The sequence below is a fragment of the Caretta caretta genome, chromosome 6 (genome assembly GCF_965140235.1).
Source record: "Caretta caretta isolate rCarCar2 chromosome 6, rCarCar1.hap1, whole genome shotgun sequence".
In the NCBI taxonomy this organism is placed as follows: domain Eukaryota; kingdom Metazoa; phylum Chordata; order Testudines; family Cheloniidae; genus Caretta; species Caretta caretta.
In genome coordinates, this window is record NC_134211.1 from 93,702,046 (window position 1) to 93,727,053 (window position 25,008).

The window sequence follows — 25,008 nt, forward strand, 5'->3', positions numbered from 1 at the left end:
CATAAGAAACTGGACATTCTAGACCAGTGTTTTTCAATGACAGTCTGTGAACCGGCACCGGTCCCTGAGATCTCCCTGACATAGGTTAGGAAGGCAGCAAGCCAGTCCTTGGTAACAAATGAGTTGAGAAACATTGTTCTAGACCACAAGCAGTTGGAAACCATCAAAACAGAAAAAGATTACAAACTGTTTTTAAAAAAATAATTAAAAAAGAGAAAATTAAATTCTTACTTTGCTCTTTTCATTTTCAGATTTCAAAAGTTTATTTTGCATCAGTCCTTCCATTTCATCAGCTTTAGCATCTCGTTTCCTTAAAGCCTTAGAGGGGGAAAATATTGTGAACTTTATTACAGTAGAGTTACCGAATCCTCATTTATAAAATCTGCTGAAATATCAAATAAAATATCACCTGGTACATGTATTAAGAAAAAAAATATGTTGTAAGTATTTTGTCTATGCTTAATATTTCTAAACAAAAACAATATAATCTCTCTTGCTGGGAGAGATTTATTTTTTCCTCTCTCTCTCACACAGCTGTGCCAAATATTTATGAGTGCAGAGACCAGATTAACCTTGGCATTCTTCTAATCTATAAACTTCCAGACTCCAAAGTTTGACCCTGGCCTTTCGTGCATGGAAAAAGAATAGAAGCATGGTTCTCCTGCAAATATTAAGACTTTCTTTGACATGGAAAATCTACTACCCCACCAAAATATGCTGATAGTAGCAAGAACTATGTACCTGCATTAATTATGACCAGTACTAAGGAAAACATTATTAGATACCAAAGCTGAACCTGAATCATGGCAAGATACCCAATTCTATCTATAACTGGGCAGATGCCTGTATTTTATTCTATCAAATACAGACCCAGCCACAATGTTCCACATATTCATTACTTCAAAGGTTGATAATTTCAACTTGTACCTTGGAATGAAGACACCCAATCTAAAGCTCTACCTCCTACAAAATCCAAAGATACAGTAGCTATTCTGCTTAGTAACAGTTTACCACAAACATCTGCTTTCTGAATTCATTGTGGAACTAATGAAAAGGTCATTTCAAGGTCTCTATCTTCATATTCAAAGCCTTTCTAAGGTGACCATGAACTCCTACAATAGCTGTGTACAACCAGAACAATGAAACTGATGACCACCAGTAGAACGCTTGAGCGTGTGAAAATTTTCTTTCCACAGCAGCTGGATCTAGACTATGAAACTCGTTCCAACAAGATAGAAGAATTATCACACACTTTACCACTTTAAGAGTTCATTTCTTCAACTTAGTTTTCCCTCAAAAAGTTCTTCATTCACACAAAAAAGCCCATTCACACAATGACAAATAAAAACAATTCTGAGAGTTAATCAAGCTATTTATTTTACTGGCTGAGAAAAGGAGACTAAGTTTGTTGTATTTAAATTAAAAAGATACTTAGGTACAATGGTGACCGGATCAGTGTTGACAAATACTGAGCAGTATATCAATTCAAAAAATATGTTCATGCAATCTACTTAAGAGTTCAAATCCACACAAGAGTTAGGTGTTCAAAGCTAAGGTTTCCGCAGCAGTTATAACCCAACTCCCTTGTGAATGTGCATTACTTCAGACTGTATATGCTGTTACACACACAAATACAGACATGCATGAGTGCACACACAGCAAGACATAATTATTATAGCTTCAGTATCTACAACTATGGTGTCACAGGGTCGATGGCTCCTTTAAAGGTGAGTCCCAGCAGAGGTTACCCATGACAAGTTAATTTAAGGGGAACAAGCCTATCTAGGTATCTAACTGAATAACAAGCACCTCAGCCTGAAAATGACCATCAGGCTCAGCTATGGACTCACAGACTATCAGAGTTGGAAGGGACCTCAGAAGATCATCTAGTCTAACCCCCGGCTCAAAGCAGGCACAATCCCCAATTTTTTTTTGCCCCAGATCCCTAAATGACCCCCTCAAGGATTGAACTCACAACCCTGCGTTTAGAAGGGCAATGCTCAAACCACTGAGCTATCCCTCCCCCCACAGGGAAGTGTTCACAGAGAGAGTAGCTCTCCTACTAGAGAGGAGCTCCCAGAGAATCACAAGCCCTGAGGAGGAGGGCTGTGCAATCCCTGAGTCCTAGGACAGAGACTTTATTTTAAGTTTATTTGTATTTAATAAAGTAGAATCCCAGCAGGGGAATTCTTGTTGAACCTCAGTGGAGTTCTTAAGGAGCCCTGAAAGAAGGGAAACGGAGGGAGAGAGGAAGGGAGTACCTGCAAGGCTCCTCCCCACCCTAGGCAAGCCGGGGTCACTAGAGGGGAAGCATACCCTGTAACATATGGATTTATTTATATTTACAGAGTTTGGTCAAATATAACATTGCAACAATATAGCTTTTGCATTTTATATTTTCAAAAAGCAAAGGTTAAATTACACACAGTGAGATTCAGAAGGTATTAAAAATCCATCCTAGGGAAAAGATACAATATAAGTGTAAAGTATTATTAGAAATAGTATCAATTATTACAAAAGTTTTAAAGAAACAGTCTTTATTTTCTATTGTACATAAAGGGTTTGTTTCCTGATCATGTTTCAAGTGCATTCTGAATCTTGCATCGCTGTGTTCATTTTAATGTTCAATCACTGAACTGTGGGTATGTTTTTTGTATTTTTTAAAAATAAAAATTAAATACTAAAAGCTATGTTAATGGAGAAGTCAACATGAGAGAGGAGCAGAGGTTGCAACTCCCTCCCCAGAGGCTACTCGGAACACTACCAACAACTCCCTAATTTTCATTGCAGAAAACTGAAAAGTTTTAAGGGCAAACTCTTGCCTTTTCAGAGACAAGTATGTGTGTGTGCGCGCATATGTGTATGTTTGGTTTGTTTCTAAAAGAGAAACTTAAGTTTTCCTGTGGGGAGTTTCACTATAAAAAGGGACAACTGTTTTTCCTAGAACATTCAAAATAAGGTTGTGTGTGTGTCATTGAACTCAGTCTACCCATTGGTTATAGTCCAAAACTTCCTCCTCTCCATTTCCTCTGAAAGTAAAATGACAAGAAACTAGATATGTTGTTTGCAGTGTTATTGTAGCTGTGGTGTCCCAGTATATCGGAGACAAATTGGGTGAGGTAATATCTTTTCATGGACTAACTTTCATTAATGGAAGAGATAAGCTTTCAAGCTGCACAGAGCTCTTCTTCAGGTCTGGAAAAAGTAATCAGAGTGTCACAGCTAAATACAAGGTGGGACAGATAGTTAAGCATAAGACATCAGATACTAAAACTGATAGAAAAATATAATTGACTGATCTACAAGAGAACTAGGATCCTGAAAATTATGCTACTGTAAAGCCTTAGATATTGTGCAATTCAAGGCATTTCATAAAAATGCAGCTTATATGGATAACACTCATTTATATGATACTATTTATTTGCATACTGATCCCACAAACTCATAGTAAGTACAAAACAAAGCAAAAGCAAAATAGGAGTTTATGTATTATTTTTCCCTTTAGAGTTTGTTTTTACTTTAAAGTGGTTAAGATATAAAGCAATGTGTGCCCTGATCTGATATGCATGTTGTCTTTAAAATCCTTTAAATTACAGCAACAGCTTAGAGCCTTAATGCAAGGCCCCTGGGGCATATTTAAATATTTAATGACAGTTTTTCTCTAAATTTGCATATTTCCATTATAAACAACTCAAATTGTTGAATATTACACTAATGTAAACATGACGTTGATGAATCTGAAATCTCACATTTACATATTCTCTAAAAATACTTTTCTTCTAATTTTGTTTTAAATTACAATTTTAAAAAATTAATTTCCAGATCGACCACTTTCAGATAACTGCTTCAAATGCTGCCATAATGATGTATCTGCACATAGACTTTGAAGACAAAAGGCTAAGTTAATGCAATGTAAGTATTCAAATGTTAAGAAATGTCTCAGCTAAAGCTGAATATGTAAACTTCATTCTGCCCCTATAATGTCTCAATTACTTAATACAGTTTTGCTTAATTACCTATGTAGCATTTTGTTGTGTCCCCACAACTGTCACTTATTCTATTTTCATAATCATCCAACATTTATCTTTATTGACTTTCCCTTTGTATAAAGTTCTCTTCCCTCTAAAATAATGCAAATTAATTTGCCAGTACACATGTACTATATCAGCAGTACTAAAATTATGATCCCAGATAAATGGTATTTTAAAGTCCTGACTGGTTGTATACCAATGAGAAGTATACTGTAATAATTTATAAATATATAAAACACCTTTCATCCAAAAAAATGTTCAAAGTGAGACTCACTTTTCCAGTGGCGTAAGGCTCCCATTTCTAATCCTGCATGATCACAAGATATCAAATATTAAACCTGTCGCTAGTGAAAAACTGAATATTGGCTGTCTTAGAAAGGCAAAGGGGAGAAAGTCTATATTTGGAGAAAGAAGGAAACATTTTTATCACAGGTTGATTAAAAAAAGATGGCAGCTGTTTGAAACTCAGCTTTGATGTAGAATTATTGTAGTGCTTGAGGAGATGAAATAGTGGACTATGTGCAGTCAGGTGTATAATAAGTGCGGTTTATCATACAGCTATCTCCACGTAAATGTTATATTTTATATGTAACTTATTTGCACACCCAAACCCATTATCTTTTTCTAGTAAAACTCTCACTGATACCCAGAGAGAGCACAGGGATAAGAGGGTAGAGCGAAGATCACCCAGGCATAGACTGGGCTGTTCTAAGGCCTGTTGTGTGTACAGAGGAATAGCGAAGATTCTCAGTGAACAGACATCAGTGCGGTTACAGGAGGGTTGAGACTGAACTGAAAGGACTGGCTGCAACACCTGTATTTCTTGTCCAAAATGAACAATGTTAGAAACATCTGTGTGTAAACATGCATGGCCTAAATTTTCAGAAGTGATTACTGATTTTGGGTGTCTTGATTTTTGAATCTCCAACTTGAAATATCTTAAGGAGACTTGATTTTCAGAAACTGATGAGCACCCACCTCAGGGCAGGGGGAGGAAATCAGATCTCTAAGGTATGTCAAATTGTGTACTCAAAATTCTTTTATCACTTTTGAAAATTTAGGGAAAGTGTTTTACAAGACTGCAGGTGCCTGAAATGATGGTTGTGATGTCTTTTTAACTTTGGGAGGAAATAGGGACTATCAGGGGACTATATCTGTCCTTCAAGAGAACACACTCAGTTATCAAATAGATCTTTCCTACCTTTAACTCTGAGCCTATGGTATGAGATCAGAATCACAGTAAAACAAGCATGCATGTCAGTATACATCATAGATACTATTTACACTAGTGCACACATTTTGCCACACATATTCATATCCAAATTCCGTCCTCTGCAACCCCACTGATGTCACCCACCCTCCCACCCTACATATTGCCTGGGGACTCTGCTTGGTAGATCAATTAGCTATACTGACATGACTTGCTCTGAATCAAGTCTTAAATCAATAATTGTTTGCTCCTTTGCTGTAAACCAGTGTTTCTTCACCCTGCATTGTCACCAAGCTAGCTGGCTTATTAGAGCTCCAAAATAACTCCCCATTATACTCTTCCAACATCCAGGGTTCTATTAGATCTCATACATCTGTCATCTTCCCAACTATCTTTACTGAATCCACCACAGATTCCAGGAACAGACAGCCCTTCCAGTACAAAACATCCATTTCCCAGCCGCTTCCAAGAGCGGAGAGCCCTTCCAGCAGGAAACAACCCTTCCAACCCTGTTTTAGTTCTCCTTGGGCCACACTATTATTTCCCAATTTAAGGAATCTCTCCTGATCCATAAATATTTTTTTAGCTTTTGGGACCCACCCACTCTGATTATTGTGGACTGCAGCCAATTGCCTGAAACACTATTTTCCTCACTATACCTTTGGTGTGAAATCCTGGCCTCATCCAAGCCAATGGAAAAATTACAATGGACTTCAATTGAGCCTGGTTTTCATTCTTAAAACTTTTCCTTTTACATTTTGACTTTAAAAAGGTAACTTGAAAGAGAGGGAAAAAACTGGGATTGTGTTAAACCCCTTCCCCCTTTCCTCCAAATGATATATACAAAATCTTGGAAGTTATGTTTTTGGTTTTTAATCAAAATAGATCGGTGTATTTTCCTGTTTTAAAAAATATATATTAAAAATTCAGATGCTGGAATAAAGTTATGATGACTGGAAAACTGAGGAAATTATGCCATAACAAGAATCAAAGGACTGAAATTGAAGTTTAATCAGCTACTGTAAAACTGTGTGAGTATTAACATCAATTCCACTGACTAATGAATCACTGTAGAAATACCTTTGTTAAAGGTTCAACATCCCAAGCCTTTCAACTGAAAGTGCAGAAGTTCACTACACACATGCTCTATGACTCCCCTCTTCCCACCTTGCCCCAAAGAGGTTCTCCAGCAAAACTAGGGAAGAACAGAGCTGACATTCCTGGTATTAAGGTTTCCAAAAAAAAAAAAAAAAAAAAAGCTTAAAAAAGAAAAGCTCTGACATCATCTTTATATAGTATAAAGAACAAAGGCCCAACATTTTAAAATCTTTTTAAGGTAATCTTCAAAATTTGACCCTTTTCTGACTAATTCAAGGGGGAAAATCCCTCCTTTTTAGTTATATCCATTACTGTGCATTTTGAATATTTGTCTGCTTACCTCCTACCATCACTAACCCCAAATCAGCTTCATCTGTGTTAGCAACATTAGAAGTTGGTGTATGCAGCCTGATGCCTGTCAACACTGTATCAATTATCAGTAGTCTGCTGAAAACATGTCTGCTCACAGGAAGTCTACACTAGGGCTCCCAACACTGCTAATGCCAGGAACACTGATCTGGGGTTAGAGAGTGGATAGTATGTGTCTTTACGTCAGCAGTGCACCTTAATCCACAGAAGACAACCTAGAAATCAATATGTCATCTCAATTTACCAAAACGTACTGTGATAAATGAAGGGGTGTAGCCCCCTTTTATGGGCACCTAGCCGCCAGTTAGCTATAAGAAAAGGAGTATTGTGGCACCTTAGAGACTAACAAATGTATTTGAGCATAATCTTTCGTGAGCTACAGCTCTGAATGCATCCGATGAAGTGAGCTGTAGCTCACGAAAGCTTATGCTCCAATAAATTGGTTAGTCTCTAAGGTGCCACAAGTACTCCTTTTCTTTTTGCGAATACAGACTAACACAGCTGCTGCTCTGAAACCAATTAGCTATAAAGTCTTTGTTGGTGGCTGTTCTCTGCTTGCTTTACCTGTAAAGGGGTAAAAAAGTCCCCAGGTAAAGGGAGTGGGCACCTGACCAAAAGAGCCAATGGGAAGGCTAGAACTTTTTAAAATGGGGGGAAAAAAATCTTCCCTTTTGTGTCTGTTGTGTTCTCTGGGAAAAAGGGGAATAGGGGGCAGTTATGCTATGAGAAGCTTTAAGTCAGGTATGATCATAAATCATCAGATCATACCTAGAACTACTTATTTGGAACTTATTTGGAATGTTTAGAAAGATGCAATTAGGTTTATTTCTGTTCATTTTGAAGGATTTATTTTTAAAAACAAACTATATGTCTCAAGATCCAAGCATTTAAGGCTAAAGATGAATACTCAGATTGTTCATCTAAAAAGCTATACAAAGATTTTTTAAAGATGTGATTTTATAATCTTCAGCAACACACTAATGAAATATTTTTAAAGCAAAATTTAAAGTAAGGTCCTGTAGACTAACATATTCTGAGTAAATATTACAGTAATGCACAACTGTTTTGGTCAGTAAATTCAGAAACTGACAGTATATACCTGAGTGTTAGCAAATGCCTGTTAAATGGCTTCATTATCCCTTGAATGGCTCTTTAACAGTTTCAATGTTGTGCTAATAGGTCTGCAGGCAGGAAGGCTTTTTTATTTTTAAGAACTAGATCCCCTCTGGAGGAAGCCTCACCAGGCTGCAGCAGCCAGCTGTGTTTGAAGATTGCAGGAAGGGTCAGAACAAGGATAGGAAGAGGCGGATGGGTGGACACTAAGACCCAGGGTGCCCCAAATTTTCGGGTGCCCTACGCAGCTGCGTATGCTGCATATGCCTAAGGATGGCCTTGTGTCTCAGTTTACTCTCATAACAGTTGTTGGGGCATCTGATGCACTGGATGAGTTACACCATACGTTGTGATAGGCATGTGTAGGACCCATGGATCTTAAAAGGTGTATTTTTGGGGGGAGGGTGAGTATGGATCATCATAGCAATGGAGATATGACTGAAGATTTTGCATCTGTTGTTATGGCAGGAGCTGGTATCACTTTGAGTTGGTGTGCTCTTATCTGTGGAGAGCTTGCTTCTGATGGTGAGGTTGTGGGGGTTGCTTGAAGCCAGAAGAGGGGTTTGGGAAAGATTTTTTTAAGGTTGTGGTCTTCATCAAGCATGAGTTGTAATTGTTTGAGGATACCTCATACGGGTTCTAGTGTGGGGTGGTAGGTGACAACTAGTGGTGTACAATCACTAGGGATTCTTTTCCCCCTCTATTGAAGCAGATTCTTCCAGTTATTTGGGTGGCCCATTCCATGATGCAATTTACTTTTCTGATGGTGAGTCCTTGTTTAGTGAAGGAAGTTTTAAGTGTGGTTAGGTATGTATCCCAGACTTTCTCTACTTAGCAAATTCTATGGTATCTGAGTGCCTGGCTGTAGATAACAGATTTATTAGTGTGGCTGGGCTGATTACTGGATCTCTGAAGGTAATACATGGGTTTCTTTTGTATAGTCATTTGTAGGTTCCATTGTTGAAGCTGATCATGGTGTCCAGTTGATGCTGGTATAAGAGTGTTCTAGAAAGAATCTGATGGATAGGCAGTGGTTGTTGATATAGTGGTGGAAATCTCTGAGGTAGTTTATGTCATCTGTCCAGAAGAAGAAAGGTTTCAGAGGAACAGCCGTGTTAGTCTGTATTCGCAAAAAGAAAAGGAGTACTTGTGGCACCTTAGAGACTAACCAATTTATTTGAGCATGAGCTTTCGTGAGCTGTAGCTCACGAAAGCTCATGCTCAAATAAATTGGTTAGTCTCTAAGGTGCCACAAGTACTCCTTTTCTTTTTTCAGAAGAAGAAAATATCATTGATGTGCCTCCTGTATATTGCTGGTTTTGTGTGCATTTTTCCAGAAGTTCTTCCTTGAGGTGGCATGAAGAGAGTGTCATACTGGGGAGCCATCCTAATATCCACGGCTCTTCCCATGGTTTGGACAATATTTGTTGTAAAATGTAAAGTTGTGGTGGGTGACAAGGAGATGGATGAATTTTGAGGACTATGATGGTGTCTGTATTGTCTGTTGCTTCAATCACTACCTGGTGGCTGAATTTCAGGGGCTGAATAGAAATCTTTTTGGTGGTGCAGAGATTGTGGTGAATGTAATGTTGGTTGAGGATTTCACAATCTTTTTTTTTTTTGCGCTGACGCAACCGATGTAATGATCCAATGTGTGGTTTTGTCCACTGGAGATGTCCAGGCAGATGATTCTTTTTTCTTATATAACTGTTGGTGGAGATGTGATAGTTGAGGTTGGTGACATTTTTCTTGTGAAAGAATTCCTTGAGGCAGAGTTGGTGGAATTAGTTTAGAAAGTTCTTATAAATCATCTATCGGAACCCAATTTGAGAAGAGATTATCACAATGAGTAGGTAAACCACTTATCATTTGGGCCAAATAAAATACTCTGTTATAACTCAGAATATTTACATAAATTTAAAGCTAGGTGAGAAAAAAAGATATGTCTGGAATAACCAAAAGAGTATTACAATTATTTACAAGGGACTGAAGAAAATCAACCATGCAAGTTGCTTCCAAATGAATATGCCATTGTGCCTCCTACGCCACTGCACTTATTAGAAGAACAGAGAAGACTCTGACCATTGCCCCAAAACTGTACTCCTGGCTTTGTGGTATAAAAACATGCCTCTATCTCTAGCCTGGGCTAGAATAGGTAGCAAAAAATGGTTACTACCCTTTTGAAACGATTGTGCTTCAAGATGTGTTGCTCATGTCCATTCCATACCAGGTGTGTGTATGCTGAATGCACTGCTGCCAGAGATTTTTCCCTTAGTAGTATCCATTGGGCTGGCTCTAGCACCCTCTGGAGCTGCATGTGTATGCACCGGTATAAGGGGCACTGTCGAACCCACATCTTCTCCGTTCCTTTTTGCCAGAAACTCTGACAGAGGGGTAAGAGAGTGGGTCATGGAATGAATGTGAGCAAGATATCTCAAAGAATAGTAACAAAAGGTTAGTAACCATTTTTTCCTTCAAGTGCTTGCTCATGTCCAGTCCATCCTAGGTGATCCACAATCAATACCCCAGGAGCTGGGCTTGCACTTCATGGATGTGCTGACTGCAACACTGCTCTCCCAAAACTGGCATCGTCTTGGGCCTGTTGGGTAATGGTGTAGTGGGATACGAAGGTATGAACAGACGACCAGGCTGTGGCTCTGCAGATGTCCTGGATGGGTATCTGCACAAGAAACACTGATGATGATGCCTGGGCTCTTGTGGAATGAGTGGTCACGATGGCCAGAGGCGGGATGCTTGCCTGCTCGTAGCAAGCCCAAATATAGGCGGTTATCCAGGATGAGATTCTTTGGGTTGACACAGGTATCTCTCTCATCCTTTCTGCTATAGCTACAAAAGAGTTGTGTGGATTTGTGGAAGGGCTTAGTCTTCTCAATATAAAAAGGTGAGGGCTTGCCTAACATCCAACATATGAAGCAGTTGTTCCTCAGAGCTTTTTTGAGGTTTTGAGAAGAAGACAGGCTGAAAGATGACTTGGTTGTTATGGAATTGTGACACCACCTTTGGCAGGAAGGGCTCAGTTGGCCCTTGTCCTTGAAGAACACCGGATAAGCTGGTTCTGACGTAAGGCCCTGATCTCAGAGACCCTTCTGGCCGAGGTAATCGCTACCAGGAAGGCAACCTTCCAGGAGAGAAGTAGTAGTGAGCACAATGCTAACTGCTCAAGTAAGCCTTGACAGGACCAGGTTTAAGTCCCATGGAGAGGGGTGGTTTGCAAACTTGAGGACAGAGTCTTTCCAATCCCCTGGAGAAACCAGACTATCATTTTGTGAGAGAACATCGATATGCCATTTACTGCAGGGTGGAAGGCTGAGATGGCTGCCAAATGGACCTTAATAGTGTGCTAGACCTTGCTGCTTTAAGTGGAGCAAATAATCCAAGATCAACTGAAGAGAAGATCGAGATGGAGACCCGTTTGGAGGCCCAACAAGTGAAACGTTTACACTTGGCCAAGTAGGTAGCCCTGGTGGAAGGCTACTACTAACTAGCAAGACATGTTGAACTTGTTCCAAGCAGGCCTATTCTTCAGGGTTCAGCCACGAAGCATCCGTGCAGTCAAGTGCAGGGACGCAAGGTTCAGGTGAAGTAAGCGGTCATGGTCTTGTGAAATCAAGTCTAGGTGGAGTAGGAGTGAGAGTGGCACTGCCACCAAGAGGTCCAGAAGCATGCCAAATCAATGCCAGCATGGCTACTCTGGGGCTATTAGGAAGATTCTTGGCTTGTCCCATTTGATTTTCAGAAGAACCCTGTGAACCAAGGGGATTGGGAGAAAGGCATATAGTAGACAATCTGCCCACAAGAGCAGGAAGGTGTCAGAGAGGGAGACTGCACAGAAAACAGAACTGGTGGCAAACAGGTCCACCTGGGAAGACCCCGACTTTTGGAAGATGACAGTGATGAACTCTGGGTGAAGACACCACTTGTGGTGAGAGGAGAAGGACCAGCTGAAATGATCACTAATACGTTCCAAGCTCTTGGGAGATGAGACACCTCAAGATGAATGGAGTGTTTCACACACAAGTCTCATAGACCAATGGCCTCCTGACACAGGGTAAAGGATTGAGCCAATAGGCTGATGGGAAGGGAATTGGTAGTGGCAATGACACACTACAAACCTAAGAAATTTTGTGGCCACAGGAGATAGAAATGTGAAAGCATGTTTTCTTTAAGTCAAGGGCAGTATACCAGTTTTCTGGGTCCAGGGAGGGAACGATAGAAGCCAGAGAGCCCATGCAGAACCTCAGTTTCTTGAGATATCCATTGAGGTGATACAGATCCAAGATGGGGGGTGGAAAGTGGCAGGGAGTGGTGGATAAAAACTGAAGGGTATATCCGACTGTCACTGTACTCAGGAACCATCATTCCGATGTTATGGATGCCCAAGCAGGGTCAAAGAGAGACAGACTCTCCAAAAATGAAAGCGGGGGGCAGATCTGAAGCGGCAACTGGTACAGCACCCTCACACGCACCTTCAAAAGGCCTGCTACAAAAGTATCTCTGAGGCCCTGACTGGGAGCCTGAGGTAGGCAGGAGTGGTTGAAGCCATTTATAACCTCTGCCTTTTCTTTTGTAGGGCTCCTGTTTTGGAGATCCAGAGAACCCAAGAGGCTGCTGCGAGCTGAAGTTTTTCTGGAGGCAGAGCGTACAAGCCTAAGGATCAAAGGGTGGCCCTTGAGTCCTTCAGTACATGAAGTCTCGTCTGCTCCGAGAAAAGGGAGGAGCCTTCAAATGGGAGGTCCTGAATTGTGGGGATGGCTGGAGGACTGGAACCAGGAAGAGCGCCTCATGGTGACCACAGAGGCCATTATCTTAGCCACCAAATCAGCAGCATCCAGAACCGCCTAAGGAGAGGTCCCGGCCTGTTCTTACCTGCAAACTCCTGTTTTGACTCTTGAGGCAGAAAGTCTTTGAACTTATTGAGGGAGGCCCATAGATTAAAATGGTATCTCCCCAGTAAAGCTTACTGATTGGCATATGCAGTTGTAGGCTACACATGGAATAAACCTTTCTTCTGAAAAGATCCAGTTTCTTAGTGTCTTTTTGTTTCAGGGTAGCACTCGACTGGCCCTGCCTGGCCCCTTTGTTAGCTGCAGACACCCTCAGGGACCCCGGGGGAGGGTGCAAGTACAGGTAATTAGATCCACTTGCTGGAACATAATACTTTTTCTCTGCCTCTTTGAAGTGAAAACCAGAGAAGGAGGAGTTTTCCATAGGGCCTTGACTGGTCCCATCACCGCCTCATTGATGGGCAGGGCCACTCTGGATGGAGCTGCTGCAATCGGGACATCAATGAAGCTGTGCGATGTCACTGAGCTCTTCTATCTCCAAACCCAGGTTTCAAGTGATCCACTTCAGAAGGTCCTGAAGGGCCCTGAAGCCATCCTGGGGAAGTAGGCTACTGGGACCTGCAACAGCCTCATCTGGGGAGGAGGAGGAGGCTGCTTGCACCACAGGAGGGGCTCCTTCCTCTTCCTCAGCTATGTCCACTGACGGCATCTCCTGGATTTCAGTACCGGGGCCAGTACTGGAGTCTAGATCTGGTGCCGAGCAGGAAAGATCAGTAACCCATCTCTCTGAGGCCACCGAGTAGGAGCGGTGGGAAGCAGGCCCCAGTTCTGGGGGAACCCCCAGGGGTTCCAGTAGGGCCACTGCATCAGCCAGTGACGCACTGGCCAGATGCCCACAGGGGGACCAGCAGTGAAGTTTGGTGGGGAGTAGGCTGGGTACAGGTAGTGGGCTTTTGGCAGTACATAGGGTTCCCCTTTGGACCCCAAAGAGGATTCCTCTCTCGGGGACCATGGTGCAGCTCTACCTGCATACGCTTCCATATGGTGTTGGGGTTCTACGGACTAGTGGCATGCCGGCGAGTGGGATGCCGGGATCAGGTAGGCCTGCCCCTGGATGGTGCCAGGGGACCTGGTGCTAGGAAGGTGCCTGACACAACTTGTTCCCTCCTGCTTCCGGATGCCGGAATTGAGAGGGTACAAGGCCAGCACTGCCCTTTATACGATCCGTGACGGGTTCTCCAGGTTGCAACCTGGAACTGGGGTACCATTGAGCCTTCTGGCATACCAACCTGGGCTCCCTCTTACACTTTGATGCTGTGACAAGCTGCAAACCTCTCCAGGTATTGCACTTACACAGACATCCACAGGCAGGGACACACCCAACTGAGTTACATGAACAATCTCTCTGCCACTCATGAACCAACAATAGAGAGGCTCCAATTCCCCACAGCTCCCCAGCCTAGGACCCCAGAGCTGTACTGTCTTGCCCTGGTCAGAAGCCTAACCAATGTATGTTTATCACCCAGTCCTCACCTCCCTCATTGCAAAGAAGACATGCATCAGTTCTTGTTCCTGAGCAGATTTCCCAGCCCTTCAAGCAAAACACACTTTTAGGGAAAATATAAAACAGATTTATTAACCACAGAAAGATAGATTTTAAGTAATTATAAGTAATAAGCATACAGCTCAAAGTTGGTTACCTAAGAAATAAAAGTAAAATTGAAATCTGAATTCAATAAACTAGACAGGATCTGAATCAAGTAGTGTCTCACCCTCATGGTATCGTTCCTTAATACAGAGTCTGGAATTTTCCTCTTCAGCCTGGGACCACCTCTCCCGTTCAAAGTCTTTGTTCTCCAGATGTGTTTCCAGGTGTTGTGAGGGGAGAGAGGACAAATGATTATGTATTTCCCATCCTTTATAGGTTCTTCCAGCTTGCTGGAAAGAACTTTTGCTATGATATGAGTCAAGCAGTCTCCATTGTCTATGGGCTCTCTCTGAGAGGTCTCCATTGTATACAGTTCCTGAGGTAGTCTTTGAGAGTGTGTATTCTGCTTAATGGGCCATCATCTCTGTCTGCCCCATTGTTGTACCTCAAAGGCTGGTTTTGGGTGTTTCCAATTTACAACATATTTCAGTAACATACACATAGCAAAACTTCGTAACTTCCCATACAATGATAGCACATACAATCCAACAGGATATTAACGTTCTACAGATCAAGACTTAAAATGATATTTCACAAGGCATGCTTTGTACAAAACATATCATAATCATATCACCATGGCAAATATGGGGTGCCAGGGTCTTGCTTTGGGGTACAGAGTGTTACACCAGTGCATACACATGCAGATCCAGAGGGCGCTAGAGCTGACCCAACGGATACCACTAAGGGAAAAATCACCAGCAACAGTGCAAGCAGCGTGCACACACCTAGCATGGAACGAACATGAGCAAGCACTCGAAGAACTATTTTGGTTCATACAGTGCCACTGATGCAAACAGCATTTTAACAAAATATAAACAGACAAGTCTTTTTGCCCAAGAGCTTGTATTCTCAGTAAGGCAGCAAGTAGTAAGTGAAGATGGACAAGTGGTGTGGGAGCGGGAAGAAGAACTGCTAGAGGACTGCACATTTAGTTGCTGCTGTAGGCCGAGCTCACTGAACATTCCAGGGACTCCTTGCGTTCCTCCATTCTCATCCACAAATGCCCTGTGTCCCATCATCCCATCCCCCTCTACTTCAAGGACTCCCTGCATCATCCCCATCTCCTCCCTCATGTCAGGGCCTCTGTATGCACCCTATTTCCTCCTTTCCTCCACTCCCGAAGTCTTCCATTTCTCTCTTCCCCCCTCCCATTTAGACAAACAGCTTGACAGCATTTCTCTGTTTGTAAGGACTCTCAAGATCAGCCAAACAAAGATCATACGATTTTTAATATAAGTTGCATATGCATCATCTTAATGCTAAAAACTAGTTGTGCATATTTATGTTTCTCTTTCTAACTAAAGAAGACAGTTTGGAAAAAAGTTTTCAAGGATGGATTTTAATCATGAGTTATATCAGCAAGCAGGAAACCTTGATTTAAGCCATTGATTTTGATCATTTTTTGAATTTGTACTTTTTAGTTCTTTTCCTAGGGATGGTAGATTCTCATTTGTTGGTAACCATTAAAACAAGTTGATTTACAACTAGATATCCCTATAAGCTAAATTTGGTGCTTCTTTTTGCTAACCAGGAGTATAGATGATATCTATAAGACTTTGTTTAAGCAATTGTTGCTTTATTTACATTTATTCTGATTCATTTTATATTTATTATTTTAGAAAATGGTGTATGAAGCATGTATGAAGCATATACTAGATGATAGTTAATTTTTTACTTGTAATTTGCATCAAGCTCTATTTGGATGGAAATACAAATTCAGCTAAAATGCACAAAACCAGCATTTTTGTATTAAATAAAACTACCTTAAATGTAGTAGTAACCTAAGGAAAAAAGTATCAAAAGTTTATCAAAACATGTTTTGCATTTAAAACTAATTGATTTATTAAACAAATGAAGTATTATCTGTAGTTAGGTAATTGAACTGATTATTTCTAGTCACTGTGTCTTTCAAGATTTTAAAACTAGTAGATCTCATCCTCCCCCACTTAGTTTTTAATCAGATTGGTAGAAGAAAACAAGCTTTTCTTCTTTTTCAACTCCCAATTGTTTTTTTAACTTTGAATGAACGAGTGATTGAACTAAACTAGTTGAATAAACTGAAATGAAAAAAATATTGTTGCTGCATTTGCAGAAGAGGCTACTTCTGTGAAAAGCTGATTTAGTACTTCAGCAGACTCTGGTTCTAGGTGCTTAGGCACCTAGACATTTTTAAAACCTAGTACAAAATATTTTGTGTTTAATCTAAATGATTTTAATAGATTATAAATTTAGGTCTTAATGGCTGTTAATTTCAAATTCAATTTTAAATAGATTTTTAAAAATAAACCTGTATTTAAATTTTAAAAAATCATCAATTTTCATCTACCCTGCTTCACATGCACAAAGTGTTTAAATACTATTAGTAATCATGGTAGCTCAGAAACAAAGGAAACAAATACTACTAGAAAAATAAATTTTAATCATACCAGCCACAACATCATATACAAAGAAACTCAAAAATATGGGTTAACTGTTAAATTTGAAGATGGACAAATATTCCTAATACATTCTACATAACACACAGTCATGTCATTTAAAAAAAAAAACAATTTAATGACAGCAACATGGTAGAATAAAAATAATAAATTTGAACATTCAAAAATGGAAAACAATCACTGAGAAAAGAAGTTAGTCATGTCCAGCTAGGCTCTGCAAGTGTGCAATTGCATTTGTTAAATTTAGTATGATGGCTTTTGTAGGATGGTGAAACACTGACAAGTAGTGGCCAGTTGCCTTCATTGCATTTTCTTCAATATTTACCAGAATCAACATTTAAATCTTAAAATGATGTCTCAATTACAAAAGCTGAAAGGCATATTTGAACTGGTTTGATTTAATGAATGTAACTAATATCAATACCTAAATTATACAGTTGCAACTAGTTTAGTAACATACCTTTAAAAACCATTCAGACCCAATATTGAATGGAGACATTTTGGGACAATTAATATTTCCCATTTCAAGGCTCTATTTTTAATAGCAATATTTTGAAAAGTGTCTTGGAAAACAAAAAGGACTTTTTCTTTTATTCATCTGAGAGACAAACTTTTTAAAAACTTCCTATATGTTTTTCATGCTGTTTTACAAAAGATGATGGGAAAAATTCTGATCCTACTGAAGTCAATGGAAGTTTTACCATGGACTTCAACAGAGCCAGGATTTCAACCAAAGAGTCATATTGATATTCTATAACTCAACCTTTCGAGCAGGTTAATCAGTTAAATAAGAACATTTAAAACTCCTTAGTGAAATTACTAAGTCTATTGTGCCTGAAAGCGTGTATTGAATTCTCATATCTAAATGCACAAATCACAGCTACGAGATCTGGGACTTGCTATATTCTGTGCTGGACCCAATGTCAAGCTCTGCGATACAACCGCATTTGCTCCAACCCCTCAGACAGAGACAAACACCTATAAGAGCTCTATCAAGCATTCTTACAACTACAATACCCACCTGCGGAAGTGAAGAAACAGATTGATAGAGCCAGAAGAGTTCCCAGAAGTCTCCTACTACAGGACAGGCCTAACAAAGAAAATAACAGAACGCCACTAGCCATCACCTTCAGCCCCCAACTAAAACCCCTCCAACGCATTATTAAGGATCTACAACATATCCTGAAGGATGACCCAACACACTCACAAATCTTGGGAGACAGGCCAGTCCTTCCCTACAGACAGCCCCCCAACCTGAAGCAAATACTCACCAGCAACCACATACCACACAACAGAACCACTAACCCAGGAACTTATCCTTGCAACAAAGCCCGTTGCCAACTGTGCCCACATATCTATTCAGGGGACACCATCACAGGGCCTAATCACATCAGCCACACTATCAGAGGCTTGTTCACCTGCACATCCACCAATGTGATATATGCCATCATGTGCCAGCAATGCCCCTCTGCCATGTACATTGGTCAAACTGGACAGTCTCTACGTAAAAGAATAAATGGACACAAATCAGATGTCAAGAATTATAACATTCATAAACCAGTCGGAGAACACTTCAATCTCTCTGGTCACGCAATTACAGACATGAAAGTTGCTAAATTACAACAAAAAAAAACTTCAAATCCAGACTCCAGCGAGAAACTGTTGAATTGGAATTCATTTGCAAATTGGATACAATTAATTTAGGCTTGAATAGAAACTGGGAGTGGCTAAGTCATTATGCAAGGTAACCTATTTCCCCTTGTTTTTTCCTACCCCTCCCCTCCCCCCCCGACATTCTTGTTAAACCCTGGATTTGTGCTGGAAATGGCCCACCTTGATTATCACACACATTGTAAGGAGAGTGATCTCTTTAGATAAGCTATTGCCAGCAGGAGAGTGGGGTGGGAGGAGGTATTTTTTCATGCTTTGTGTGTATATAAAAAGATCTTCTACACTTTCCACAGTATGCATCTGATGAAGTGAGCTGTAGCTCACGAAAGCTTATGCTCAAATAAATTGGTTAGTCTCTAAGATGCCACAAGTACTCCTTTTCTTTTTGCGAATACAGACTAACACGGCTGTTACTCTGACACCAAACTAAGGATATAGCAAAAGAGTGATATAGTTCTGTTACCCTCCTGCAGGACTGGAAACCAATACTTTATAAGCATATTATGAAGTATTAATATATAATAATAGCAGATTCTGCTAAAATTGACATTTTGGAGAGGCTACTGTAAAATGTTTATTGGCAACTCAATAAAAATACTTTGGGAACTAATAAGTCTTCTCATGAGCTAGCCCTGAACTGGCAGTGACCAGGTGGAAAAGTGCTGATCCCTGACATCTTAAAAAACTAAAACATTCCCACTATTACCTGCCTGACCCTTTGAAACCAATATACACAACAGCAAAAGGAAATTTCTCCCTGTAGAGGCTGATCTCACCAGGCAGGAGCTTCACCCCAGCTCCAAAGCATGCGCTGCCATACCCAGTCTCAGTCAAGGAGGTTTATTTTCTTAACAATAGTTAACAAACAAACAGAAAACAATCTTAACTCAATCCTTGGCCTCAGGGCCACCCCTCCCAGCCGTTTCTAGCACTCCAGATCCTGGGAGGTTCCCAGATGCAATCAGCTCCGCTCCTTGTGTGGAGTAGCAGCCATAGGACTGCTTCCCTGGCCCCTTGCTCCAAGGACACATTAGAGGAGCTAGCTCCACTCCCGTGTGGCTTTGCCTTCCTAGGGCTCAACCTGTCTCGGTCCTTCCTCTTCCAGCTGTCTACTAGCAGCCCTTTATAGGCCCAGGTATAGCCCAGCCATCTTTAATTAGCTAGATTGGGCTCACCTGCTTTGGTCCAGGGTCACTGGGCTTCATCTATCTACAGGGACCAGCTACCTTGTGACAGATGGTTAAGGTTTTATATGCAATTAGGGGGGATGGCTCTTCCAGTACTGGTAACAAGATAAAGAGCCTCTCACTTCAAGTCAGCCCTGGTCAGCAGTAGCAAAAAGTCAGCACCATCTGCTGGATATTCTGTGGTCTAGTTTAGGAAATAAATTGGGGATCTCAGTACAATTTCCAGCTGACAGATGTTCATCACAAAACCTACCACTAATACTGTCCTTAATCAGCCGTCTTGTTGTCAGTCTCAACAAAAAAGCCAAAGAATGAGTGAGGCAATTTCTCCAGGAGGCAGTGTATGGAAGCTTGAAATATTGCTGCCTATTCTGTCCACTGTTTTCCCTTGAGTAATCTGAGAAAGAAGAATTCTCAGTTTCCACCTTAGGGGCAATCTTCAGTGAGCTCCATACAGGGAGACCCCTTGGCCTGTCCAGAATCCTACACACTTCCGTGGGGACTACACCCATACAAAGATCATTTCAGGATTGGGGCCTTTGACAATGAGCCACTACCAATGATCCATCTAACCACTATTTCAAAGCATGAAGTAGGATTAAAGTACTAAAATGCTCTTTTTCAAAATTATTCTCGAATGCATTTTGTCCAAACTGCTGTTTAACTCAGCAAAGTGTTTAGAGATTATATTGTTCTACCTTCACCAGAAGATGCAATAGCATAAAATTTAACATCAGCCATTAAAAGTGCAAAATATTGTTCCAAAGTGCTGCAACAAAGATTATGGAAGCATACATCTTTCTTGGGAAACATACACACAGAACATATTCATCATTAACAAAACATCAGTCTTCAATTTGAAAATTAATTCCCAACTGTCAAAAATGTCCTTAAGGTAAATCATTACTCCTTATAAAGGGCAAAAAAGGAAATGTATTTATGTCAGCAGGTAACAGTACCAAATCATACATCAAACAGTTCTCATTAAACGTATGTCCACAAAATGGACACTAACAAAGTCTGAACACTGATGTATAAATATTTGAAGAATTTTTCTCTCAGAAAATCCTAAGAAATACTTTCCTCTTCTGAGAGCATATCCTAAGAAATACTTTCCTCTTCTGGCCCTACTGGGTCAGACCAAGGGTCCATCGAGCCCAGTATCCTATCTTCCGACAGTGGCCAGTACCAAGTGCCCCAGAGGGAATGAACAGAACAGGTAATCATTAAGTGATCCATTCCCTGTCGCTCATTCCCAGCTTCTGGCAAATAGAGGCTAGGGACAGCATTCCTGCCCATCCTAATGAAGCACTCTCACCCACCTCTCATTATCTACAAGGCAGGAAGAGGAGGTAGAAATGTAAAGCTGTTACTGACTTCCAATCGGCAAAGTACTACAAACGTTTTGATAAGCATAATTTTTTTCCCTATTAAAAGAGTATGTTATCTTCTTAAATATGACCATTAAGGGGAATTTCTAGCCCTCTACAAAACAGAAAGTGTCAATATAAATTAATCCACTTCAGTTTCCACTGCAGTGTATAATCCACAGTTGCCTTTTTAAAAGCATACAGGTCGCCCCTTAAAGTGACAAAATATTAAACATTTCATATCAGCAGTGATCCCCATTGTACAGTCAAAAATCGTATTCCAAATCATAGCTCAAACTCTTAGTCAAATCAAAAATTAGAATGCAAAATATTCAGTCTTCCTGGTTTCTCATGTATTAGTTTTGGAAGCAAGCTCCTTGCTTCTCTTTTGTGTATTTTGTACATTTTTTAAAGAAAGAGGGGGAAAAAAAGTCAGGGAAAAAAATTCTCCTAATTTTCTTTTCTAAAATGAACAGTAATTGAGGTCATCTCCTCAGCACTATTCTTGTGGCTCACCAAATTTAATTCACTTTGAGTGCAGATGATTTCACAGCACTGGAAAGGTGGAGTACGTTACATTTAATTGGCCCATAGAACAGTACTCAAAAAGTGATTGCTCACTATTACTAAATAGTTCAATTTTAGAATAAAAAACACAGTATAAACACTTTTAAATGGATCAAACCCAGGAACCAGACTTTTTCTTAGGATCTGTGTGCCACTAACAAGAAACATTTAACACTAGCAACACTGCATCAGGGAATGACAGACTCTATAGCTTATCACTGTCAGTGGTATATCCAGCAGAGCTAGTTAATGTACGTACTTTTAACCATGGAAAAGCGACACCTGACCCCTTTCTTCCTTGTCTGAGCCAGGCTCGCAAGTACAGCAAGAAATTAACGTAACTATCTTCCATACCTCCTGCAACTGCACAGACATATGTCCTAGTTGGTCCTGGCGTCTTTCTACCAGCTGCCTTTCTGTGCGCATTTCTTGTTCTATCTCTTGAAGTCTTCTCTCTACCCGCTCTGACACCTTCACACACACACACACACACACACAAAAAAAAATTGGAAATTAGAAATTTCTTCCACATATCAAAAGGATTTTTTTTTTTTTGAGTGGAGGGGTGTAGGAGAAGAAAAGGAAGACAGTTTATAAAATAGGATTTGAAAGTTGATGGAAAATAAACTGCTTTGAGGAGCATTCTTACTCAAAATCACAAAGATTCAAAATGGAATGAGACCCGTTATCTTGCCAGTCTACCCTATTCTGATCACTGCAGAATTTGTCTCTGTAGTATATGTACCTATGCTTTGACCAGTCAAGTGTTAAATATCTCTAGTGATGGAGCTTCCACCTTTTTCAGTATGGTCCAGACAACAGGGCACTGAACTGGGATGCAGGAGCCCTGAGCTCTATTCCCAGCTCTGTCACTAGCCCAATTAAACTTGTGCAAGTCACCTAACCTCTGTGCCTCAATTTCTTCACCTGTAAAATGTCGATGATACTAATCTCCTTTGTAAAGTGCTTTGAGATCTACTGCTGAAAAGCTCTGTAGAAGAGGTAGGTCTCATCATCACTGAATATCAGAGTTTATTAAACCATCACTGAATATCAGAGTTTATTAAACTTTACTAGGTCAGCACTAATATGAATACACAAATGATTTGCTACAACAACTGGCTTCCCTCTTGGATCACAGGTACAGTAACTGGAAATGAAACTAAAATAGAATAATTCTATGGTATCTTCAATTGAATCCACTAGCAGAGAGCACCCTCTAGTGAGCTACGTGGATTCAATCTGCAATGAAATTTGATGTCATGACTACATAGTTTATTTTTTTATTCTCTATAATTGTAGTGAATACAGAACATAAGGCTTAAAAATGTGTTTTACAAGCACCAGATTAACAAAATACTACTCTGTAATTATCAATTTCCTGTTAAGTGATCAGCTAAAGGTTAGACAAGGTGGGTAAGGTAATATCTTTTATTGGGCCAACTTCTGTTGGTGAGAGAATGATGTTGGTTCAATAAAAGCTAGTACCTCACCCACCTTTTCTCTCCAATATCCTGGGACCAACATGGCTAAAACTATATGGCATACAGCTAAAAGTTAATCAGCTAAGAATAAAGTCAAGAAAAGCTACATCTTTTAAAGAATTTTGTCGCAAGGACACAAATGCTGAGATTGATAGGATATTCTCCATCAGTATGGGAGAGAAAATGATATAGTTTTAGAAACTATGGAAGCAATAACATTCACCCTCACCAAAAAAAATATAAGATTAAAGTAGCTCTTGAAAGCTCTGAAGACTCCAAATGACATATACAGTAACACTACATGTTAAGGTTTCATTCATTAACTGGCCCTATGTACTTACTCTTAAAGTGAACTCCAAAAATGTCTTCTTTTTTTAAATAAAGATGTAACAGATTAGCTACTTTATTAACAGAATATTTTCTATTTGAGGGCTTTATTGGTTCTGGATTAAGACTACTAATTTTGTTTTTGGAGAAGCATGTGTTGTGGAATTACGAGCTGACTCCAATATTTAAATTATACAGGTCCTAGGGATTACTGTTGTCTCCTGCATAGAAGTTGCAGAGAATACATTCAGAATACATTCAGTAATTTTCATTTGTTCTCCCTCTGACATGGTATATTGCTAACAAAAGTGCTTCCACTATTAGGATGAGATTATTTGCAAGCTCCTGGGTCAGAGGATTTAGATCAAGGGTGGGCAAACTTTTTGGCCCAAGGGCCACATCAGGGTTGTGAAACTGTATGGAGGGCCGGGTAGGGAAGGCTGTGCCCCCGCAAACAGCCTGGCCCTCACCCCCTATCCGCCCCCACCCATGTCCTGCCCCCGGACTGCCCATCCAACCCCCCCTGCTCCTTGTCCCCTGACCACCCCCACCCCATCCAACCCTCACACACACACCCTTTAGCCACACCCCCGCCCCCTGACAGGCCCCCCGGGACTCCCACGCCTATCCAACCCCCCTGCTCCCCATCCCCTCACCGCCCCCCCCGAACCTCTGCCCCCTGCTTCCTGTCCCCGACTGCCCCCCCCCAGGACCCTCTGCCCCTTATCCAACCCTCCCTTCCACTCCCCCCCTTACCATGCCGCTCAGAGCAGCAGGAACTCACAGCCCCATCGGCCGGCCGGAGCCAGCCACACCACCGCACTGCCCGGCAGCAGCGGCAAGCCAGAGTGCTGGTGGCACGGCAAGCTGAGGCTGCCATGGTGGGGGAAACGAGACAGAAGGAGAGGAGCCGGGGCTAGCCTCCCCGGCCTGGAGCTCAAGGGCTGGGCAGGACAGTTCCGCGGGCCGTAGTTTGACCACCTCTGATTTAGATGCACTGACCTGGTCATATTCTGCCAGAGAAGATCCCAACGTGCTCTGTCTTCAGAATTTACTTTGCAGTGTTACCATTAGTAAATGGAGCTAGCTAGCTGCTGCCTTTTTTTTTTGGCACGCTAAACTTCTGCTACAAATAATTTACTGAAAGTAGGAAAATCCAGATGTAGGAATGTATTTGTAATATTTGCATGTCTCTTGCTCAAAGTCTCAAAGTTTATACTAGTCCTTGAAATATCTCTGAATTGTCCCCAAGTTTTTTCCCCTCACGAAGAGCTGATGAGAGGGAAAAAGACGTGTCCAATATCAAACAGCTAGTGTGTGACACATCCAGGAAAAGAACCAAGGTTTGAGTCCCAGTCCTTTAACCACTAAACCAGTGCTACCTCCCATGTGTTGAATGTTATACAATACATATACATGAAAATATTTGCTGTGTAATTAGACAGATTAGATAGCTAAGCATACTGATAAAAGGTCTGACTGCTGGATTTATTTATATTCTTGGTCAGCAGAATTCTGTAATACTTTAAAGGCCCATTCTAGTGAAAGGCCCTATTGAATTCTGTAAGAGGAAATGTGACTTCTACAGTTTGTTTTTGCTTTGGGTTTATGATGATGATGATGATAATAACAA

At 40.8% G+C, this 25,008-nt stretch overlaps 1 protein-coding gene across 10 annotated transcripts in view; it reads right to left on the reverse strand.

The window, feature by feature from the left end:
* The window catches only part of CEP128 (centrosomal protein 128), a 444,758-nt gene that overhangs the window by 370,500 nt on the left and 49,250 nt on the right, over window positions 1-25,008 (reverse strand). For 8 of the 10 annotated variants that reach the window (XM_048853235.2, XM_075129813.1, XM_048853231.2 and 5 more), the window contains 2 exons: window positions 21,919-22,035; window positions 232-318 (listed from right to left, as the gene is read on the reverse strand). In XM_048853235.2, the coding sequence (XP_048709192.1) occupies window positions 232-318; window positions 21,919-22,035 (204 nt within the window). Of the gene's footprint in view, window positions 1-231; window positions 319-14,398; window positions 16,078-21,918; window positions 22,036-25,008 lie in introns of those variants that run through there. The other 2 variants (XM_048853236.2, XM_048853234.2) reach the window with 2 other exon arrangements.